Raw genomic sequence first — 22,961 nt, forward strand, 5'->3', positions numbered from 1 at the left:
GGTCCCTTTGGATGTGTTTGATCTGAATGTCACCCACTAACAGCGCCAGACACACGTGTTCTCATGCTTCCTACAGATTTGCACCTGGAGTTTTTTCTGACAGCCTAGGCAGGCGGGAGGGTGCTTTGCTACCAGGCCGGGATCCACAGGGACCCGCACCTTGCACCCAGGGGACACCGCCAGTCGCTTCTAAAAGCTTCCGGCTTTCCTCCCCTCCGGTTTGTACGCTCCGTAATTATTCCGGCCATTCCCGAGAAAAAGAAGATAAAAGTCACTTTGGCGCCCCCTCTCTCCCTTCTAATAGAGCGGACTCAGGGACTCTCCAGCCCTTCCCCAGCTTGCGTTAGGAACGGAATCTGCTAGGACTATGGCGCTGCAATTGCGTTTCTGATTGGAGCCGGAATTTCGCTCGGCCCCTTGCAATGTTTCCAAGGGAAGGTTCGTACATTCGTGACCGTCCCTGGCAGCCGCCCAGCCCGGGACTTGGGGCTCCACTCGCCATTGGCCAGCCGTAGGCATGACGCGCTGGAGGCGGGGCCTCATCAGCTGTTTGCGGGATGCCCCGAGCGGGCGTATTTTGGAAACAATACCGCGCGGTGCACAGTGGCCTCCTCCCGCGCCAGCCCGCCAGCTGCCGCTGCCGCCCCTGCCAGCGCCTCCCGCCACCCGCCGCGGCCCGGTGAGCGCGCCAGCGGCCGGGGACCGGGCGGAGTTGGATCGCACCTCCTCGGGGAAGTGGGGAGTGGAGTCGTGCTGCGCTTAGGGGCCCGGGAAGGGTTGGGCTGCGGGCGTGTGGGGTGACCATGAAGGACTGGAGCGCTGGGGTACGGGAACGGGGTACAGAACCCTCATCTAGTGCTCTGCTCCACGAGGGAACTTGAGGGTAGTAGCATTTAAGACCGCAAGCAGTTGGGTCCAGGTGGGTAGGGGAACCTGCGGCTCACTGCTGAGCAGACCTGGGCTCCCGCGAACGGCCCTGCCTCTGGATCTGACTTTGGGGTAGGACAGGGAGTTGTGGGGCGTCCTGCCTCCCTGCGGAGTCTGAAGGCCCCTCTCCTTAACAGCTGGGCTCTTTCCCTCCTTCCCAATTGAGTCTGGGCGCCAAGCCCCCGAGTGCTCGTCACGCTGGACCCTGGCGCGGAGCCCTGGCATCACGACTCGGAGGCTGAGACTCTCTCCTGGAGTCACCCAGGTCTGCTGTGTGTTGTGTGGGTGCGTGAGTGTGTATGCTTGTATGTGTGCGTTCCCAAATTTTAGCTCTTGTTGAAGTTCATAGTGCGTGGCTACTGCCTTCTCCTGGGAGGAGGAGTCTTAAATTCAGCATCCCTGTTAGAGCCCTTAGGGGCTGGGATGGCTCCAGAGCGCTTTGGTTCCCCTTGCTAGGAATAAAGCCTTCCCAGGCAGTCCTCTCAGGAAGTGTGCTCCTCCTACCAGTTTGGACATCACCTCCTCAGCAAGGGGAGAAGAGGGTCTCTTTACCTATCCCAGTTTACACTTGACCTTGCCCAGCTCCCCTCTGGAGGCTCCCACTTACAGAAGAGCCACCTGCAGTTCCTGTGGAGAATGGGTAGGGTCCTCAGGGCTTGCAAAGACACACCCTATGGCTGCATTTCCCCCACAGTCCAGTCCAGGCAAGGCTTGAACTTTGGGGCTTTGCTGGGAGGAGGAGGGGGAGGGGGAGGTGGCTGGCTTCAAAGGAAGAACCAAGACAATGACTCCTGCTTGTGATTAGCTTTGGAGGGCCTCTTCTTAGGCTGGGATTGCCAGCTTGTAGAGAGAAGGTTGAGGGCCAGAGGGGAGCCCCTGCCAGGTGACTGGCAAGATAGCGCTCGGTCCTTTCAGCCGGAAACTTTGTTTCCTGGTGCTGATAAGCTGAAGATCTCCTACCCTTCTTTGGGAAACACTTCCCAAAGAACACCACATGCCTGTTTTGCCATCCGAGTGGGCGTCTCCTCACCAGGGAAGAGGACAAAGATAGGATCACACATTGCTCATGGACTGGTTGGGATGGAGGGAGTTGAAGCAAGCACCTCAGAGAGAGCTTGCATTTGGGAAAGCCAAGATTCTGAATTTAACTGAGATTCCTTTAAGTACTTTACCAAGCCACAGACCATTTGGCTTGTTCTTCAAAGGCAAGAGATGGAGAGACAAAATTCCCAGGGGATCGCTCAGTGAGTCTGGCAGTGACAAACAGTGTCCCTCTGTATCCTTAACCATTCAGGTAGTTGCTGCTTCGGGCTGCCCCAGGGGTCCTAACAGGTTCCTCCTGTGTGTGTAGGGGGCTGAGTTGGGAGCTAAAGATGCTGGGTGGCTCCAAACTCAGACTTCCAAGAGCCATCAGGTGGAGCAAGAGGAACTTCTTTATCACCAAGAAACTCATGCCAACAACCTGAGTAGTATACAGGCGGTGAGTGAGGTCACAGAAAGAGGGCTGAATTTCACTTCCTTCTGTGAGGAAGGTTATACCAATCTCACGTTCAGCGCTGACAGGAATGGTAGGCTGTGGGAAAAGAAGATTGAAGTCATGGAGACTCGTGAGTAGTCATGGAGGCTAGTGAGCTGGGGTGGGGGAGGCTGGCCACCTGCCGGATGTTGGACCTACCATCTAGGCCAAGCTGTGGTGGGCAGACAGCTCCCCTTTGCTGTGAGGGCAGTGTCTAACTTGGGTCTTTCTGCCCTTTCTTCCAGGACACACTCTTACCACAGCGTGGAGCCTGTTTGTTGTGTTGAGCAAGCAGGGGGTGGAGACTAGAGGAGATGGGCAGCTGGGCGGGGCCTAGCAGGTTTGGAGGGAACCTGGCTGCCCTCGGATTGCTGGCTTTTGTTTTTGCTGCTGAGCCTGGAGCTCAGCTCAGACTGGGATGAGAGCTTGGTGGTTACTTCTCAGGGCAGTGAGTGAGTGAGTGTGTGTGTGTGTGTGTGTGTGTGTGTGTAGTGACCACTGTGTGTACAGCCAGTCACAGCACCCTCTGCCCTCCCACAGCCACTCGCAGGGCCTAGTCTTGTTGACATTTCCCCGGGTGTCCTGAGTACTTGCCGTGGTTGATCATGCCTCTGCTATTGCTCAGAGTCAATTGCAGTCAGACTTCATGACCAGAACCAGCCCGGGTCAGAAGAAAAGGCCAAGGTGGGAGTGGCTCTGGGAAGGCCCAGGGAGGAGGTGTGGAGCCTCCTTGAGCAGTGAGGCAGGCCACATTTGGGGAGGGTGTCATCCTCAGTGGTACTTTATCACCAGGTCGTTTGTCATCAGTATCGGGCCCCACTTCCCCCAGGTAGAAGGGAAAGGAGAAAGGAAAGGGGGAGTCCTTCAGGTTCGGCCTTGGGGCAGGGGACAGCACCCCAGATGCCTGCGTTGCACCCCAGCAGGGGAGATGGAGCCGCCTCAGTGTGTGGAGGAGCTGGAGGATGATGTGTTCCAGCCAGAGGATGGGGAGCCGGGGACCCAGCCTGGGAGCTTGCTGTCTGCTAACCTGTTTGCCCAGAGCCAGCTGGACTGCCCCCTCAGCCATCTGCAGCTCTTCCCTCTCACCCACTGCTGTGGTCCTGGGCTTCGACCCACCAGCCAGGAAGACAAGGCCACCCAGACCCTCAGTCCGGCCTCCCCGAGTCAGGGTGTCATGCTGCCTTGTGGGGTGACCGAAGAACCCCAGCGACTCTTTTATGGTGAGTGCTCTTAGCCTCAGGACTCCTCCCATAGAGACTGGGGGAAAAGAGGGGACTTCCCCTCCCCAAACCTGCGCTTTGTTATTTCCTTCCCCAATTGAGCCGCAGGGGCTATTGATTCCTCGACTCTTGTCACCGTGCTTCTCTGCTTGTTCATGCTCTTCACCTGTGCTCCATGGGCACCAACAAAGGCAAATTGCTGTGCCATTATTTCTGCCTTTTTGTCCCTTTCTGCAGGGATCCTTGGGTCCATGGTGTCTTCTTGGGTCGGAGAGGGGGTACCTGGGCCTCAGCTTTTACATCTTGTGGCCAGTTGCATGGCCCAACCTTTTGTGTCCTGGTAGTGCTATGCCTTCTGCCAATTGGCCAACATTGCCCTGGAGAGGGTTACGGGATCTGTGACTCGCTGTTGACCCTGAAGGGAAAAACCCAGCCCTTTCTGGGAGGGAAGGTTTTTGAAGGCACAAGGTGTCACTTGGGACTTTCTGGGCTTTGGAAGGGGAACTGGAGAAAGAGGTTGGGCCTGCCAGGGCTCAGTGCCAGCAGAGGGGCTGTTTCCAAGGCTCGATCAGACAAGACCCCTTCATTTGTGGGCTTAAATGGTTTGTTTTATGAGTAACATGTCCCTCCTCTGGCAAAGGCACAGTGTTAGACACTCAGTCTTCTTTCTTCTTTTAGCACAAAGCTTATGGAGGGAGAAAAAGGGTTCAGAAGCTATCTTGCTATGTCTGATGGAGCATATTGAAGAGACGCTACAGTTATTCCTGGAGGGAGCTACCCCGTAGTTCTTTCGGGAGTCTGGGAAGATGGATAAGGCCGGCCCGGCCAGCAGGGAAGAAGGAACAGAGGGAGGAGGCAGGCGGGCACCCCTAGCGGCAGCTCGATTGCCAGCATTTGGTTAGGGTGCAGCGCTGGTCTCGAGGTCTTGCGGTCTGGCCTGGGGCTCCTCCAGAGAGGAACTTGGCTATCCAATGGGTTTGAGGAGTTTTCTCTCCCTAGTTTTAGTTCCATTGCCCAGGGCTCCAGGACCTGAGCCCAGCCAGAGGCAAAAGCGAAGGCACATTTTGGTTTTCTCTTTCTCTCCCTTGCTTTGCTCAACCTAGGAACTCTAGAGAACTGCCTCCAGTGCTTTTCCAGAGTAGAGCTTCAACCTGCTACTGCATGAAAAATAAATTGTGGTCAAGCGTAGCTTGGTAAATAAGGACAGAGGGCTGGCAAGTTCACCCACGCATATTACTTCTGCCCTGGCACTGCCTGTGACTAGAGAACTACAGGGAAGGCTAGGACCATTCTCTCCTGTTCTCTGAGTATCAGCTTTTCAACGCTTGGGTAACAGGCAGGTTAGGCTACCCAAACTGGGTGGAGCACCCCGATAAAGTCTCAGCCAGGAGTGTTAGGCATGGGGTAGGTGGTACAGTCGTGGAGAATGCTGAGATGTGGGCCCTCTGTCTTTGCAGGCAACGCTGGCTACCGGCTCCCTCTCCCTGCCAGTTTCCCTGCAGGCTTGCCCCTTGGTGAGCAGCCCCCTGAAGGGCATTGGCAGCATCGAGCAGAGGTACAGATTGCCCGAAAGCTTCAGTGCATTGCAGACCAGTTCCATCGGCTTCATATGCAGCAAGTAGGCATGGGGGCTTGGGGCGGGGGGAGAGTCTGCTGGGGCTGGGGGGCCAGGACCTGCCTCAGCAACTCTGTCTCTGCCAGGCCTCGAGGATATGGTCCCAGAGTTTTAGCCTCAGCTATTATGATCCCCATGAATTGGATGGGCCCAACTGGCCGAGCACACTTGCCCTCATCTCTGAGCTCCACCTTGGTTACCTGCCCTCTGTCAGCTCGGGCTTCATGAAAGCGATTTGTCCCACGGTTTGTCAAGAGACACTACAATCTCTCCTAGGGCCTGGGGTGGCTTTCCTCAGCCTTGCTCAACACACTGTGTCTTCTTGAGGCCAGGTTGGAAGATTGTCCCTCACAGTCCCGAGGGGAAGATTTTCAGGGTGCTGCAGTGAAACTGGACGGTTGGGGGTGCCTGGCCGAGGTGCAGCGGGGAACTGGGTAACCAAGGCCGAGGGATGGGCCTGAGTGGGGGAAAGTGGTGGAACCGGTTGTAACCTGACACTTTCCAGCTGGGGAGGCTGCTCCTCATTGTCTCTGTCTGGGAACCGGGACCTGGGACTCTGGAGAGCGAACCTCGGAGAGGCTCTCCAGACTGGCGGCCGGGTGCTTGGCCGGCAGCCTGGCACCAGCCCCGCCAGGGCGGAGCATCGCGTGTCAGTCGAGCATGTGGCAGAGTCCATCAACAAAGGCGGCGGCTGGCAGGCTCGTGCTGGAGGAGCCCTCCGTGCCACGGGCTGGAGGCTGCCCTGCTCTGCAGCCGCTGTCTGGGCCGGCCCCCAGACACTTAACCCTTCCTCTCTGGGCTGGCTTTCTGGATGGCTGCCAAGGCAGGGAGAGGAGCCCAAGCTGAATCTGTGCTAGTACAACCACCACTGAAGCAAAGGCACACCACCTGGAAATGAACATGTTCCCCACCTCTGGGACTGTCCCAGCAGTGTGTGTGTGTGTGTGTGTGTGTGTCTGGAAATCAAGAGAATAAATATCTCATCACTCTTGGGCAGACCCTGAGGTTAGATGGGTAACTTCAGGGGATCAGAGTAGGTTTGACTTACGGGCCAAACCACTGCCAGCACCAGGAGAAAGAGAAGTTGTCTTTTGGTCTCCTGGTCTCCTGAGAACAGACCGCCGGGGGTTAGATATGGTTAGTGCCTTCTGCCAAAGAGTTCTGAGGGAAATCTAGGGCTAGACCTGGTCCTGGTCAGCTCTCCCAGTCCCTCAGTGATCTGGAAGAGAGAGTGGCCCTATGTTTAGATAATAAGGCAGCTTAGCCTCCTCCTTTGGCCCCACGCTCCAGTCCCCAGTCCCTCCGCTGATTGTTTTCTGGAAACTTGGCTTTGAGTCTCCCCTTCAGTCCACGTGTGGACTCACTCTGATTCTGGATTTCCGGCTCTTGGCCTTCTTCCTGCCCATTCACTCTAGCCTGGTTGTACAGGCCGATGGCTGAGACCAGCTCACAGCTTCCAGTCCCGGTGCTGGAGCTGCTAGAGGACACGGGAGCTGTGGGTCTCCTGGACTCATCTACAGGAGTGTCTGGAAGGTAGCTTTCTTCATTCCCAGTGGACCTCATCTCTCTCAACAGTTGTTTCCCAGAATATTCCTCCCTCCATTGGTGAGTCCCTGTAGGCTTGGTGGCAGGCTGGGAGGATAGGACTAGAACATTGCCCAGGGCCCTTTCTTGCTAACTCAGTCCCGAAAGAGAGGAGACGGTCCTCATCCCAAGGTCTGACCCTGCTCTTTGCAGCTTGGCATCATTTCCCCCAGTCCAGGGCTGCCTCTCGGAGGGCAGCTTTCAGCTATCAGCCAGAGCCACCCCAGCCTGGGGGAGGGGCAGAGCAGCAGAGCTGAAGGAGAACCGTGTCTCCTGCTCTGCACCTCACCCCAAACTGGCTCCTGAGTTCCCTGTGCCCCTCCCCCTCCTGCCTGCTGTCTACTCCTACCTCACAGTGGCAGGAGGCTGGTCAGCTAAGCCTTTCCAGCCCAGAGCTGGTTTTCCCAAATTTTCCATTACAGAGAAAACCAATCTTTTTGTCTGTGGAATCCTCTTGCTTTTAACCCTGTCCTCCCCACTAACCCTGCTCACAGACCTTCTCCAGGAGCTCATCCTGCAGAAAGGGCTAGGATGCTAGCCACAGGCAGATGGAACACTGGCACGCAGAGGAACTTTTAGTAGCTAGTTTTGTTTTGTTTTTTTCTTTTTTTAAGATTATTTATTTGGGGGGGGGGCGCGCGAATGCGCGTACACAAGAGTGGGGGAGGGGCAGAGAGAGAGAATCCCAAGCAGGTACTGCACTATCAGTGCAGAGCCCAACATGGGGTTCAGGGCTCTGGGCTCAAGATCATGACCTGAGCTGAAATCAAGAGTCAGACGCTTAACCCGCTGAGCCACCCAGGCAGGCTCCCCTTAGCAGCTAGTTTTAAGAAGTGAGTCATTTTCTGACCTTGATTATTACATAAACCAGTCTACTATTTCATATCTAGAAAGTGCTGTTGTGACTCTTACATTCTTTTATTTTCTTTCTCTATTCCCTTCCCTAATCTTTGCAGGCAAGGAAACTGAGTTACTAGGATTTTTAAATTTAAGTCTCTAGGCTTTGAGTCCAAAGTCAGAAGGCCCGGATTTGAATACCAGCCCTGCCACCTGCTAGCCATCAGGAAGGCACTTGACCTTGCCAAGTGTAGCACCTCTTCTGTAAATTAGAGCTAATACCACAGAATTTTATTGTGAGGATTAAGTGAGAAAATACCAATGAAAGTTCCAGAGACACAGTGGGTACTCTTTAATGCTAGTTTCCTTTTGTCTGTCTATAAGCTTGATCATCTCTTACATTTGTTCTTGTCAGTTCACAGTGCTTTTCCCACTGCTCCCACCAGGCTGATCCCTTAGCTGCCTGCCCTGAGCTCCCCTCCACCTGCCCTGCACAGAGAAATTGGTGTCCATGCTGTTCAGTTGTAGGACTCAGCCTCACTTGTTTCTCCTCAAAGAATGGTCATTCCTCATCATTATAGGCTGAGTTTAGAAAGCCAAGAAACACAACTCAAGAGGCAGTAAGACGTTGAGTGGGCTTGGCCATTTCCTTTCTCCTTAGATCTGGAATGGTGTCCAAAGACCAGACCGTGGCCATTGGTCCCTGAGTCCTGTAGGGAGTGTGAGCTCCCACTTTTTGTCCCTGGTTACGGACCTCAGTTATTCTTTTTCTGTATCAGGGGAAGCCTTCTTCCTAGGAGATGTGGACCAGAGGGGGTGGGGGTGGGGTACGATGACCAGGTAGTGCGTTGTAGGATGGCATTATGGCAAATTGAGTGCCATGACCTCAGATTCAAACGGTTGCAAATTCCACTGGATGTCAGTTTTTGCTGGCCATAAGCCCTCCCAACATGCTTCCTAGGGAGCATACAGGATGGGCTTCTAGCCCCATTACCCAACTGATCAGTTCTGGGTGGCTCCAATAGATGGAAAGGCAAGGATTTGAAGGCAGAAGATCAGTGTCAGTGAGGTGCTTGCTGTCAGCTCTTTGGGTCTCCAAAGCAGCAAGAGAGGTGGAGGCCAAGTGATTGGAAGCAAAAGCCTTTCCAAACCGGGTCACATGCCCCATCTTCCTTTGACTGGGCCAGGAATAGAACTTTCCTCTCTTTGTTGCTCTGTAGCAGGTGACTTCTTGTGGTCTGCTGACCATGGTCTGCCTTGACTCAGGCTCTGTGAAGGTGCCCTGGTGTTTTTGTGTCTATCCAGCTTCAGCAGCAAAGAGGAGGTACAGGTTTGCTCCCTTACTGTGTTCACGGGCTGCTCTGGCCAGAAGGTGTGGGTTCTGGTTTCTTTTCATTCCACCTGCCATGGTCTCCTCCAGCATGGGCCTAAGAATGGATAGTAGCTGCTGCTGTCCTCTCTTGTCCCAGCAGCGCTATCTTGAAATTTATGGAGGGTATTTCTGGGCAGTGTTAAGAACCCAAGAATCCTCAAAACAAGTAGCTACTGTAAACCATTGAGTGAGTAAAGCTACAGGAGCATTGGAATTCTTTAAGTCGGAAATGGCTTTTTCACTTGGACCAAGAGTGGTTTCATTGAGAATAGTCAGATTTGGAAAGTCTTTGAATAGTAATTAGACTTTCTGGAAAATGCCATCTGAGGAAAATTTCAGCCACTCACTAAAAACTATCTTTAGTTGTAATATCACAGAAAGGATCCTAGACTTAGAGGCAGACCTCAGTTCAAATCCTACCTCTGTCACTTATGAGTTCTGTGTCCATGGGCAAATCACTTAACTTCTCTGAGCCTTCATTTCTGATACCCAGCAGAGCAGATGTGAAAGCCCATTGGAGATTATAATACATATAACTATTAAGGTGTGGGCAGTTTAACACTTTGGGAAATGTGTCAAAAGATGATGTTAGGATTTTGCTTGGACCTGTCTTTATAGTTCTCAGGGAGCTCATTTGGAAGTTGTACCCAGAGTGGTGTTTACATCTGCCAACAGCCTGGATCCTTTGTTCAGGGTGCCCTTGAGTGCTTCCTGACCCTTTGGGATGCCCTCCTTGTTGCTGAGTGGTTTTGGGGGCTCAGGCTGTGGCTAATGAGGTTGTTCAGGCCCTAGATGTGGCAGCCCAGGCAGGAGCCCCAGAGATTTGACCTTAAAGTGGGAAGGTCTCTCTGGAGCCAGCCTCTGTTCCAGCAGTGGGAGGTCTACCTAGGAGGGCGCCTGGGGAAGAGTGAGACTGGGGGAGGGGCCGTGGAGGGCCTCTGTGCGTGAGAGCCAGGCCGGGGCTTGGGGGCCCTGTGTTTGCTCTGTGGCTGGCTCTGTTTATATCGCTCACTATATTTAGCTTCTGAGTCATCAGCGTGGCTGACTAGAGGCCGAGTTCCCCACACAACTCTGCACCTGACTACTCTCTCTTCCAGGAGAAGGGCCTTGTAGTTCCGGATAGTTCACTCCCTCCCCACCAAAGCCAGGCCTTGGGAATGGGAGTTGTTTTTTTTTTTTTGTTGTTTTTTTTTTTTTTTTCCTTAGGGGTGAGGGGGGGTGATGGGAGAGGAGGGGTTGGGAGAGGTACTAGAAAAGGAGAATAAAGAAAAATCTTTGGTTTGCCTTTGGATCATGTCTGGCAACCAAGAGGGCATGCTCCCTGACCAGAACGAGAACAGTCAGTGTATGTGGTGAGGAGGAGGGTCCAGCTTTCTTCCATGCTTAGCCTGCCTTGTCCTGGCCAGGGAACCGGCCGCAGGCAGGACAAGAACAGCCGGCTGCCAAGGCCCCAATTTGGGAGTCAGAGCCTTGGGGTTCCTCCTCCACAGCCTTGTAGATGTACAACGGATCTGCCACTCCTCAGTCCCCTCTCTCCCTCACTCTCGGCCAGAGCACACACCCCAGAGTTGCTTCGTGAGTTCTTTAGAAGTTGTTCAGTAGTTCCCATGGAGGAGTTCTCAGGCTGCGGGAAGCCAGGTGAGGGCCCCAATGGTTCCCGCCCCCAGAGGCTGTGGAGATGCAGCACAAGGCTCTGGGGATGTGGAGGGGCACATAGCCCATCCCTCCTCTCCCACCATTCCCCAGTGGCTGAAGCCAGTGGCCTTCAATTGCATTAGAGGAAGCCCTCCTGTCTTCCACTGAGAACCGGCTGGCCCCAGGCTGCCGTTTCTTCCTTGAAGAAGGGATTGGTGTTGCCACGGTGGCAGTCGGTGGCTTCAACGTCCCCATAGCACTGCTGGCTGCGCTGAGGAAGCTCTTGGCGAGGGGTATTTTTTTTCTTTTTCCGTTTTGCCACGTTGCTCGTTCCTCCCGCGTCTGGGTCAGAAGCTTTCCGGGGCAGTGGGCCCCTGGACCCAAGGGGCTGCCCTGTGGGTTTCAGAATCCTTTGCTCAGCTTGGCAGCCTGGAATTCTGGGCCCAGCTGCCTCTAGCTGCCTTGGCCCATCTCAGAGTGAAAAGTCAGGGATTTCCCCAGGACTTCCTAAGTCTGTTGAGAAGATAGCGCGCTCCCGGGGCAGGCGCTCTGAGCACAGGGTGTTGAGGGAAGTGCTCGGCAAGGTTAAGTGGGGCCCGCGTTTTCCCTGTCCTCACTGTGGAGAGGGAGCTGCTCGGTGCAGCCACCAGGCCAAGGCCGTACATATACTTTTCTCGTTTGATCGCCACAGCAACCTCATACTTCTAGAGCCCATTGTCCCCATTTTATAGGAAACTGAGGCTCCCAGAAGGGAGACAGCGTACCTGAGTCACACTGTAAGTGGCTGCACTGGGAGCCATACAGCTCTGACTCATCCTAAAACCACGGTCTTCCCGCTACCTACCTCTGCTCTCAGCGGGAACCTCCTAGAAAACAAGAGCCTGAGGGACGCCCACTTACTGCCCTGACCCGGCTCTGCCTCCTGTAAAACTTGGTTCTCTGCTCTTGTTTTCTTCCCTCAGATTGGAAAATAATTGAGGACAGTTTACATCTTGCTCATCTTTACGTCCTTCGAAAGTCTTAGCTCGGTTGGGTGCTCGATAGGAGCTTGCTGAATTGAACAAAAATATCTTCTCGACTTCTCTCAAGTGGAATTTTCCTGAAGTGTCTCTTATCTCTGTGTTCCTGTTCTCAGTGGCAAGGTTCTTTCCCTCAGCTCCTGCCAGGGTGAGTTTAGAGTGTGACGGTAAAGGGAAGAGGTAGGAAAGCGTCACTTTGGGGAGTGCGTGTCTCCCTTAAAACAGCGTATATGAAACTCTGCATTTTAAAGAAACTGAGCGTGGTTTCTGAACATGATCTGAAGTTATCATTTCGGAGCAGTTTTGGCTTTATTTCTGTTTGATCTTCAGTTAGCTCTGCCTCTGAAAGGTCTATTTTTTCTGGTCCACAGCATCCTTACTAAATAGTTAATGATCTGGAAACAATGTCTTTAAGCATACTAGGGGAGCAGTTCAGTGGCGATTCTCTTTGAAAAGTTAGTACTGTTTTCATGATGGGACTAAACATACTGTAATCTTTTAGTGGAAAAATGTAGCTCTGGAGTCAGAGGCCAGGGGTCCAAATAACCTCCCCTCCCAACGGACTATGCTTAGGGTAATGTTTCCGAGCCTTTGTTTCCCCATCTGTAAAGTGGGATTGATCACGCCTGTCCTTCCTGTGTCCCCAGATCTTTGTGAAGAGCAAATGGAAAGATAGGAAAGTACTCTAAGTATGAGATATTATAAACTGCTGTCAGCTCAGTAAATTGCCACTGTTTCTTTCAAGCGGGGCCACAGCATAGATTTGCTCTTTCCTCTGTTCTTTGGGGTGGAATTAGCTTTTTGCTAGAGCATCTGGAACACCGGTGACACACAAAGCCCCCAGAGGGTGTGAATTGGATCCAGAGGGAGAGAGGCAGAGGGAGATTGTTATCCGGGGAGGGGAGGGACCGCTCTTTGTGCTTAGGGCAGAGGCCACGTGGGATGAAACAGAGTTTGATTTGTGTAATCCAACCTTGTCAGACACCACAGCCAGCTCTTTTAAAAAAAAAAAAAAAGAAGAAGAAGAAAAAAAGCCTTTTACTAGTTGGGCCTCTCCCCAGGCAAGAGGCTGATACTATCACATCAAGTACATCTTTAGACCTGGCCAGACATCAGTTGTTCCTGGCCTCAGACAAGTGGGTTATCTTGCGAGGCTGACTCTTCTGTAGTTGGTCCAGCGTGCACTTGTTGAGTACCTACTGTGTGTCCCTGCGAGTTCCCTGGTACATGGGATGCATGGCTGTGCAGTCACTTGCCGTACCTTGTGCACAGTGGGGGTAACTTGAACACTTGTCAGCTGATTGCCTTCCTCTGCCGGCCACAGCCAGAAAGCGGGCCGGGGTCAAAGAAGAACCCTAGGTCTCCACTGCCTGGCTGTGCTGTCTTAACTAGAGAAGATATTTTTATCCACTATATTGAGACCCTTTCCCTTGGACCATTCACCTCCATTTTTTCCCTCCATGCCTTGGTCTTACCCTCTGAACTCTGAATTCGAGGGCTTCTGGTGTAAGCTTAAATTCCCAGCAGTATCCCATCCCCTGTACCTCAGCCCCTATCCCTGAGGGTACCCTGACTATGCATCCTTAGAACCCCCGCTTTTTTGCAGGTTCCCTGACTTAGAGGGGTGCGCAAGCTGAGTTTGGGAGAGTTGGGCCTTGCTCTGGGGTGGGGATGGGGCGTTGCATTCATTGATCTCAGATTCTATGCTCTGTGCTATGCCAAGTGCCTGAGAGTCAGAGGCCAAGCATACTCCTTCTTGCTTCCCCCTTCCTTTTGCCCTTCTCCTTCACACCTTCTCCTGGAAGGATCCGTGTTCTCTGGTGTCTTGGTGTCTTTGTATTCCTCATCCTGTTCAGTGAATGTCGATTTCCTCCCTCCTTACTATTTCTCTCCCTGGCCTCCCTTCGTGCCTTTTTTTCTCCTTTTGTTTAATTTTTTTAAATATTGTATTTATTGTTGTTCCTCATAACCAGGGGATTCTCTGATAGTCTTGGTATGAAGCAGCTTGCTTCATTTCAGAAAAGGGCCTTTTGGGGGCTGCCCTGTGACAAGAGAAGACCAAGCGGAATTTATGTGGCATCTGCTAGTGCCCAGAGAAGGGACTTCTGAGGCTGTGCACTGGTTACTAGACCCTGCTCTTGCTGGTCTCCAAGCCCACCCAGACCCTCCAACAGGCAGGCTTGACTCAGCTGAAGGTAATCGTGGATGACAAACTTCCCGTCACAGACCTTAGGGTCGGAAAGCACCTCAGTGGTTTCCAAATGCCTGTCTGTGGCCTGGCTGCCTCAGAACCACCTGGGAAGGATTTACCTCTGGCTTGGCCAAGTCATTATTCTGATGGGGAGAGATTGAAGGAGACCGAAAAAAAATACTAAGTCATGAAGTGTTTTCTTCTAGTCCATAGGATCACGAGTGATTTTATTTTCTCCTCTCTCATGTCTTGTATGTTCCAGTTTTTCTACAGTTAACATGTATTACTTTTATGACTGAAATATACAGTAAATGTTACTTCTGATTTTAAAAATGTCAACCCAGGGAATTTGTTCAAAGTACAAATTCCTGGACCCCTTCCATAGAGATTCTGACTAGCTGGTCTGGGTGAAACCCTGGGACTCTGTATGTATAATAGCTCCTCAGTGGATTCTGTGACAGTCAGGTTTGGGAACCACTGGTCTAATAACCGTGCCTGCATTTCACTTATTAGGGAAGTGAGGACTCACAGACAGGCTGGTGGGAAATCCCAGCCTACAGCCAGGTCCTCTGATTCCTGGCCCAGGGACCATCCACCACCCAGTGCCTTCCTTGCTGATTCATGTACCCTGAGGCCTGTCACAGGCAGAAGCACGGGACCTGGGTCTTCCCGAAGGTGGGCCTATGTGCCCTGCCTCCTGTATCTAGGCCTGCCTGTGTCACCCAGCAAGACCTCAGCCTTCTATTCTGACAGGGCTCTCTGGCCCACAGCTGTTTCTGGGTCTCCCAACACCCCCAAATGATGGGAGTGAGAATGCTGCATTGCCTCATCCCCAGACGCCTCAGGCCCCAGGAAGTTACCCAGGCAGCAGGTGGCCTCCATTAGGGGAATTTGGGGGAAAACTGAGGCATACATAAATGGGATTGACCTAGGCCCCAAATCATAGAATTGTAATCTCCCTTCCTTGGCCATTGAGCTCTTTTGATATGATTTAGAGAAGGGGAGGAGAGAGAGTCTGCTTTGGCATAAAGAAAGGTATATGCTGGCACTCAGAACCTAATGATAATGGGTAAGGACATAGCTCTAGGGCCAGGTAGTCTGGATTTAGTTCAGTCCCTGCCACCGACTAGCCACGTGGCCAAGTTACCTAACTCTTTCAATGTTCTCATCTGTAAAATGGGGATGAGAGTATATAGCAACCTCATAAGGTTGTTGAGAAGGCCAAAGGAGTTTAATGTGTCTCCAAGTCCCCCGGGGATCTTGTCAAAAATGCACGTTCTGATTCAGTAGGTCTGCATTTCTAGTAAGCTCCCAGATGATGCTGAGGCTGCTGGTCCATGGACCACACTTTGAGAAGCAAGGACGTAAAACACTCAGAACACAGCCTGGTACATTCAGTGTTACTATTCTTGTCATGATCGTGGTTGTTATTGTTACTTGGCCTTTTCAAACAGGCACCTGAAGAGACTTGGAATTCCAGCAGACTGGCCTCTCTGGGGACCGGTGTTTTCCTGGATTTTCCTCCTGTTCCGCCAAATGACCTTTGCACCTGTCCTGGGCAGCAGCTGGGGGCGGGAAACAGGAGGAGGGGTGCTCTGCCCAGCTGCTGCAGGCAGGCCAGAGTCTTCAGGTTTTGCAGCTGAGTTCGTTTTCACGCTACTTTACTCTAACCAGATTTTGTTAAGCCGGGTGTGTTTCCTCTTTTTACTCATCTTTGTTTACAAAACACAAGGAAGCCATCATTCTCCTGCACAGTCTGCCAGGACTCCTCTGTGGCACACCCCAATTTCCCCTCCTGGCAGTAACTGCGACTCCAACTTTCTGGGTTGTTTTCCAGGCTTCCTTCCTTGGGGGAAAGGGGCATGCTGTTGCCCCAGACAGTGGGGGCGTCCTCTTCACCTACCTTAGCAGGGCCCTGAGGTCGGCCTCAGTTGACATCTCACCTCCCTTCCCTTTGTGGCCTAAGGTAGGGTGAACGGAACCCGTGCTGTTTGGAACCCACATGGGTCCCCGGGGGAAAGTCCCGGAGGCCAGGGCCGGCCGTGCCCATGAAGCTCTGTGGGGGCAGGAGACCTGGGCTCACTTTCCATTCTGCCACTGACTTACCCTATGCTCTTCATCTGAGAGGAGTTGCCTGGTAGGGGCCGGGGCAGTGATTAAAGACAGCCTAAGAAGCGCCCCGGCTCTGCTGACGCTTCACACGAACATGCTCACTGCCACGGCCACTGAAGTAATCCAGGTCCAGCCCGTGCTGGCTTCCTCCTGCACACTAGCTTTTTATTCCCTTATCCACTGAGGACCCTGTGGAGAGGGCCCCCATCCAGTCCTCCTGCCTGGCAGACAAAGACAGCCTCTTCCAGCACCCCAGTCCCTTTGGGGCCTCCCCTGGCCCCGGGGCACATGGTACCTGTGTGGGTGGGGCACCAGCCGCAATCCTGAGAGCCACTGAGAGCCACTGACCCCTGCCCTTTGCCCCCAGCTTCCCTGCCTGACAGTAGGACCTGGGATAACCCCCAGAGAGTAGTGTGCATTCTTTGTTTTTGTTTTGTTTTCAAGTATGTTCTTGCTTAACGTTTAATTGGCTCCAGTCAGTAGGAAAGCGCTCCAAGAGGGATTATTTATGGCTTACTGTCAAGAGCAGCTATAAAAAGGGCAGCACTGAGCTGGAGATGCTGGGAAGGGAGAGAGGGCAGGCACACAAGTGTGTGTGTGTGTGTGTGTGTGTGTGTGTGTGTGTATGTGTCCATGTGTGTGCGTGTTTGCACTGGATGAAATCAGATTTTTGCTGCCTCAGCAGTGTGGTTTAAATTGAAGATTAACCCTTTGACCTTCACAGTGTCAAATCACTTGCAGATGGAGACTCCCCCCCTTTTCCCCCTTGTTCTCTGTGTTACTTTGGAGTTGGGGGAGGGAAGGGGCACTTCTCTTTCTTTCTGAAGAAAGTTTGTTGTTCGTGCAGCTGAGGTTTGAGGGGCTCAGGAGCCAATCTGATTAAAAGCAGCACTTGGCTAAACTCTGGAAAATCCTGCAAGCAGGGGAAAAAGTTTAATCCTCTTGTGCACAGTGCATAAAGAGCCTGGTCTTTTCTTTTTAATGTTAAAACTGCAATTGTTTTTGGAGCACTCAACTATCTCCCCCTCCTCATCAGCCACTCCTCCCATTCCCTCCCCCCTCCCCCAGGGTTTGCTGTACTGATAGGATTAAAGTGCTGCCCTCAGACTTGTCGATCTGCACTTTTATCAGGAATGATAAGGAGTCATCAAGGCTACAGGCTACATTTAGGAATTATGTTGATTTTTTTTTCCCCCCACTGCCTTCCAGCACCAGCAAAACCGCCGTCGAGTGTGGTGGCAGATTCTCCTCTTCCTACACAACCTGGCTTTGAATGCAGAAGAGAACAGGAATGGGGCAGGTCCCAGGTGAGGCTGGGCTGCCCTCCTCGCATGGGGCACCACAGGAAGGACATCAGCGAGGACTGAGCCCGCGTCTTGTGAAGTTTATTCATTGCTGTTTTGTGTTTGCATTTTAAAAGTTTCTGTGTACATAAGACGTACCCAAGTGAGACCTCTTTCCCTGTTCAGGACCTCACCAGGAATGAGGGCCTTTGTCAAACACTGTTGAAGTAGAGGCTGATGTGTCTGTGATGTGGGACCTCCCAAGGGCTCTGACAAGTCAAGTCTTCAGTGAGCCATTGAAGATGACCAGGTAGTGATGTTCTCCAGCGAGTGGACTGTAGTTTTCCCATAGGAGCTTGGTTAAGAAATTAGGAGACTGGATTAGACTCCTGGTTGCACCAAAACTATCAGCCTTCTACTGTGGACATGGACGGGGCCAAGACCTGAGAGTCACACTGCCTTCAATCCCCCAGGGCCTCAGCCAGGGGCTTTCCAGCTGAGCAACTTCACTAGGCCAGTCCGCCAGCCCCGTATCTGGGTTCTCCTTTGGCCCAGCCAGTGCCTGCCCCAAGGGCTCAGGGATTCTCGCCCAGCCCCTGTCATCTCCAGCAAGACCTCAGGGAGGGTTGGGTTTCTCCAAGGACCCCCTCACATATGCCGCAAAATGAACCAAACTTCTGGGTAGGCCTCAAGTCTTACTTGGTCTCGCCCAGAGGCCCCAGGATTGGTCCCGAGGTGCCAAACCTCTGCCACCTCTAGCTGCCTGGGACTGGCTGGGTGTCAACCACGGATGAGCCACATAGCCAATGAACATGCCACAGACAGCAGCTTGTGCCTTCGTCAGCTCTTCTTTCAAAAGAGCCAGCCAACACACTGCTTTCCTCCCCCAGGATCAGCACTCTAGAGCATGAAGGGGCAGGATTAGGTGGGGCTGGGAAATGCGGTGGCCATCCCGTCTATAATAGGAGTCAGCCCTCGAGGAACCCAGACCCCCTGGTTTCCTTGGAAACAACATACCTCCTCCCGCTTATCCCCATTCCTTTTTCACACCTAGTGGGATACAGGCAGAAGCCAGCACAGTGGCTTTGTCAGCTGAAATGTGTCTTTTAGAGTAACCGACAATGATTAGAGTGTGGAAACGGCAGAGCTGGGTACACGTTTCCTGTCTTCCTTCAGCTTCCAGCTAGGCCAGGAGGGCGTGCTCTGGAGCTCCGTGGGATCACAGCTGCCTCTGAACTTCCCTCCTCTCCCTGCTGTGGCACTAATGGAGAGAATTTAAAGCAGCCAGTCTAGCAGCTCTGATAGTAGATGCGGGGAATCTGGAAAGACACGGGGAATCTGTTAACCAGACACCGCAGAAATTAAATTATAATTTTTGCATATGTACGACAAGATAACATTGGTGCTAATGTGAAGCAAGGCCCAAAGAAAAGGCAGAGAAGACCTCAGGGCTCCCCAGGGAAATTGGAAGAGCCCAAGTAGACTCTTAACTCTAAACAAGTCCAAGCTCCTCCAGTTCTACAGAGAGGAGGTCTTCAGTACTGTTGAAGGAAGCATTAATCTACTGGATGTACAGTTGGGCAGGTTGTTCACTGCACAAGGGCACCTGCAGAAGAAGAGAATAGATGCTAAAGTCCAGCTCATGCTCTGCCCGCCAGGCTACATGCCCTGGTGTCAGGCTATGTCTGCTCAGAGGAAGGGGTGCCTTTCCTAATTTGCACGAAGGTGCCATATGGGCTCACAGTGGCCCTGAGGTGAAGGACCTCAAACTGTGCATTAGCCTTTGTTTTGTTCTGCTTGGATGTTCTGAGGTATTACCTCTTCTTGGCTAGAATTCCATTCTCAGGGTGTGTACCATGGTTTGTCTGCTAAGAAGATGGGTTCTTGCTTACAAGAAGGAGCCCAGGGAACAGGTGAAGACCGGCTCTGGGACACGCTGACTATTGTGAAATGCAGCCTTTCTTGTGTGTCTCCACGCCATTTTATGATGTGCATCGGACATGTGTCGTTTCCCCCCCTCTCCTGGACCGAGACTATGACGGGCAGGGTGCTGATGTGTGCTCCAGTGGCACACATAAGAAAACCACGATTATTTCTGCCAGCCGCTTTGAACCCCTCCTAGTAGACTTCCCACCTAAGCTGAATGAGAGAGCAAAGAAATAGTCTAGGTGCCGAGAGGCAAAGCCATCAGCTTCAGAGATCTTGCTGGCCCAGGCAGGATGTCCTGTGGCCTGCCCTGAGAACTGAGCCCAGAGTTTGACAAGCCCACCTGAACATTGAGCCTGGGGCCAGGTGGAGGGTGGTCTGACTAGCTGTCTCCATTTTAGGTGACGCCAGGAACTAGCTCACTTTCCTAAGCAAGCTGGGGCAAAATTTTAAACCCCTCCTTCCTCTTCCCCAAAAAACACCCAGGAGGTAAATAGCCCCAGGAAGGAGAGAGGTTCCTCCTGACTGGCTGTTTTTAATTGGCCTAGTGATCTAGACTGGCCCCTTCCCCCTCGGCCTGCTGAGTTGGTCTGAACATTCCTCAAGACCAGCCTCAGGAGACACATCCCTCCCTCTGGGCCCCCTTTCCCCATCCCCCCACCCCGAGGAGCATGGCTGTGTGTAGTTAGGGGGTGGAGAATCAGATTTGGAGGGAGGGAGACTCTGACCTGCCTCCTGACCTGTAACCAGCTGAAGACTTATGGAGTTGTTGTGGTTTGCCGAGGGTGAGGGGTGGGAGAGGGGCTGGAGATGTTCCTTTCATTATAGAAAAGCCCTGGAGGGAGGAAGCCTGATATTCGGGGTCAAAATAGCCCTTCTAATTCAGAACCCTAGAGTAGGGGTTTCTGGAAGCTGGTAGACAGAACTGGGAGAAAACCCCACCCAGGCCAGACATCTGACCCCTTCAGTGGGTTGGAGGACCTGAACTGGCCTCTCTGCCTTTGCCTGCTTCAAAGTTTGGGCTGCTGGAGAGCTGTCCCCGTTGCCTTTTCTTACTTAGTCCAAGGGAGCGAAAGATCACCTCCCAGTGACCTCTCCAAGCCCTGAGGGGTGTAGGTCTGTGTCCAGAACTTACGTGTCAGGCGTGCTCAGAGGGACCCAGCTGACTTGTCTCACTGCCCCCAGTGGCCCAGCCTCATACAAGGATGGCTCCAGCCGGGGCTTGGCAGGGAGGGGCTTGTTTGGGATGGTCAGCCAGGGCCTCCACCGGAAGCTGGAGAGCCACTGTGCCTGTCCTGGTCAGCAAGGAGCACACTGAGAGCTGGCAAGCTTGTGTCGTCTGGTAGACTTGATGAAGAGGGGGTAAGGAGAATGGAGAGCAGCAAAAACAGAAAGACTTCTGCCTTCACGGTTCAGCGGGGCTTCTGGGAATCAGTGTTCAGCCTGGGCTGCAAAAAGCTACAGGGCTCTCTGGGTGCTGAACCCTGGCTGGACTCGGTCCAGGAAGGGGTTAACTTATCAGCCTTCGAGGCTTGTGGGCACACTGTGGGCAGGGGGCACATCGGCTGGTGGGGACTTTGAGCTTTGAGGGAGTAACACAGAAAGCCGAGCTCTTCCATAGATGCACCAGCCTTGCAGGCACAGGTGCTGAGAACAGGCTCCGGGTCTCCCCGCCCCCCCACCTCCCCACACCCCCGCTGCCTGCACAAGTGGCCAGCGCCTCTCCCTCCTCTGTGAGCATTGCCCAGTGGGCTGCCCCATCCCTTGGTCCACAGGGGCTGCAGGGGGAGACCCAGTGAGAATGTAGCATTTTGCCCAGCCCAGGTTAGTTGTCCTGGGCTCTAGGCACTCTGCCTCTGAGAGAGAGACAGGGAAAGAGAGGGAGGGGAATGGGGATCTGTTGTTTTTTAACCTGTACAGAGTATTCGGCTTTACGTTCTTCACATGCGTATATGTGTGTGTGTGTGTGTGTGTATATTTTCCCCCATCAATTGGTACAATTTTTAATAAAACCATTTAAAGCAGAGCTGGTCTTTCTTTTTCATGGTGTGGTAAAAATGCAAGGGAATCTGTCAGGGAATTAGACTCTTGTCCTGAGTTACCCCCAGTCTCCCTGCTTTTGTCAGGACTTCCTTTCGACTCTGCGAGTGGACAAGAGCCATGCTGACCTCACCATAAGCAGCACAGGGAAGGCCTCATGAGGTGGAAAAACGAGGGAGGGGTGGGGGGGAGGGGCGGAGTGAGGAAGCTTTGGATCCAGACCTGGCTTTGGATCTGGGTCCAGCCTTCTGCAGGATGAGGGAGGGGGTAAGTGCGAAGGCACTCCGAGGTGGCAGGCAGCCTTGGTGACAGATGATGCCCTGGCAGACCCTCTTCTCAGCTCTCCCCTCTGGTGTCAAGCTGGGCTTTGGTTTCCTTTTATCAAGGTAGCATCTCAGCAGTTATGCTAGTTGTAGGGGGGACTTTTGGCTTGCCTTTCTTTGGGGCTTAACAATGTGTCTGACTCCAAAGGGTAATTTAAGGCCCTTGACAGAATTCTGAAAATCCCCGGGGGGGAGAACTACTTTTGGTCCTATCTGCAGAAAGCTGTGAGCCCAAGGTCACAGCCAAGGTCACGCCTTATCTGCACACAGGGTCCCCATGATTTAGGAGACCTTCAGCTCTCTGAGGGCCAGCTTTGGACTCCAGTTAGTACTCTCATAGAGCATGGGAGCTAGAAGTCCCATCAGTTGTTTTGCTTTACCTCTTCATTTTATGGATGAATAAACTGAGGCCCAGAAAGGGGATGTAAGTTTCATTGTGGGCTTTTTAAGTAGCTGAGTCAGTTGGAGGGGGGCCTCCCCTATCCATCTAGGTTTCCATTTGGAAATTGCAGTGCCCTTGCCCAGATTTGCAGGGAAGCTAAACCTTGTCTATTTTTAATGCCAAATAACTGCCTCTTATCCTGTAAAACATGGCACTTCTGACCGCTCTATATTTGGATGGAGAGGTTTATTTTTGCTGGAGTGTGGTAGAAGCGGGCCTGGTGCCACATCCGGATGTTATTGTACATTTCACGTGCTGGGTTATAGTCGAGCCTGTTAAGCAGCTCCTATGGGGAACACAGGGAATTAGTAGGTGATTGGTGATGGTAATGTCTTTCAAGTCATCTGCTGCTACTTTGGGTAAGGCTGCCCTCAGTTGTCCAGGCCGGAAACCTGAGAGCTCACCCTTGTCCCCGCCTCTCCCTCCCTTTCTCCCACCGATCCCTCCAGAAGAAGTCCCAGGAGATGTTAAAGGCACAGGTGCCCAAGTTTGAACTCAGGCCCTGCTGCGTACCAGCTAAGTGGCATTGGGCAGGTCATAGAGTCTTTCTGTGCCTCAGTTTCCTCATCTGTAAAATGAGAATAGTACCACATAAGGTTGTTGTGAGCATTAAACATGGGAATACATATAAGAGGCTTACGAAAGTGCTTGGTACATACTAAGTTTTCTATAAATGTTAGCTGTTAATATTATTGATAATATTATTCCTTTTATTATTATCTGTAGGCAGCTGATCAATAAGCTCTGAGCATTCTTGCTCAGCCTCTGGCACCAATTTTCTTACTATCTCTGCCACATCGTCTTAATATATGTCTGTCTAGACAACTGCAGAGTTCCCTAACTGGTCTCTTTTCTGGTTGCATCCCTCCATCCTTCCGTGCTGCTAAGGGATCTCCCTCCCTCCCTTCCTTCCTTCCTT

The 22,961-nt window shown here is 52.6% G+C and overlaps 1 protein-coding gene across 1 annotated transcript; it reads left to right on the top strand.

The window, feature by feature from the left end:
* The first annotated feature begins 557 nt into the window (after positions 1–557).
* BMF (Bcl2 modifying factor) lies at positions 558–21,261 on the top strand. The gene is given in 7 exon segments (XM_060618977.3): positions 558–622; positions 624–679; positions 1,065–1,103; positions 1,106–1,192; positions 3,367–3,663; positions 5,121–5,281; positions 17,238–21,261. Coding segments are annotated over 7 exon segments (807 nt in total). The 3' UTR covers positions 17,340–21,261.
* The last annotated feature ends 1,700 nt before the right edge of the window (positions 21,262–22,961 follow it).

Source organism: Panthera onca, chromosome B3 (assembly GCF_046562875.1).
Source record: "Panthera onca isolate mPanOnc1 chromosome B3, mPanOnc1 haplotype 2, whole genome shotgun sequence".
Taxonomy (NCBI): domain Eukaryota; kingdom Metazoa; phylum Chordata; class Mammalia; order Carnivora; family Felidae; genus Panthera; species Panthera onca.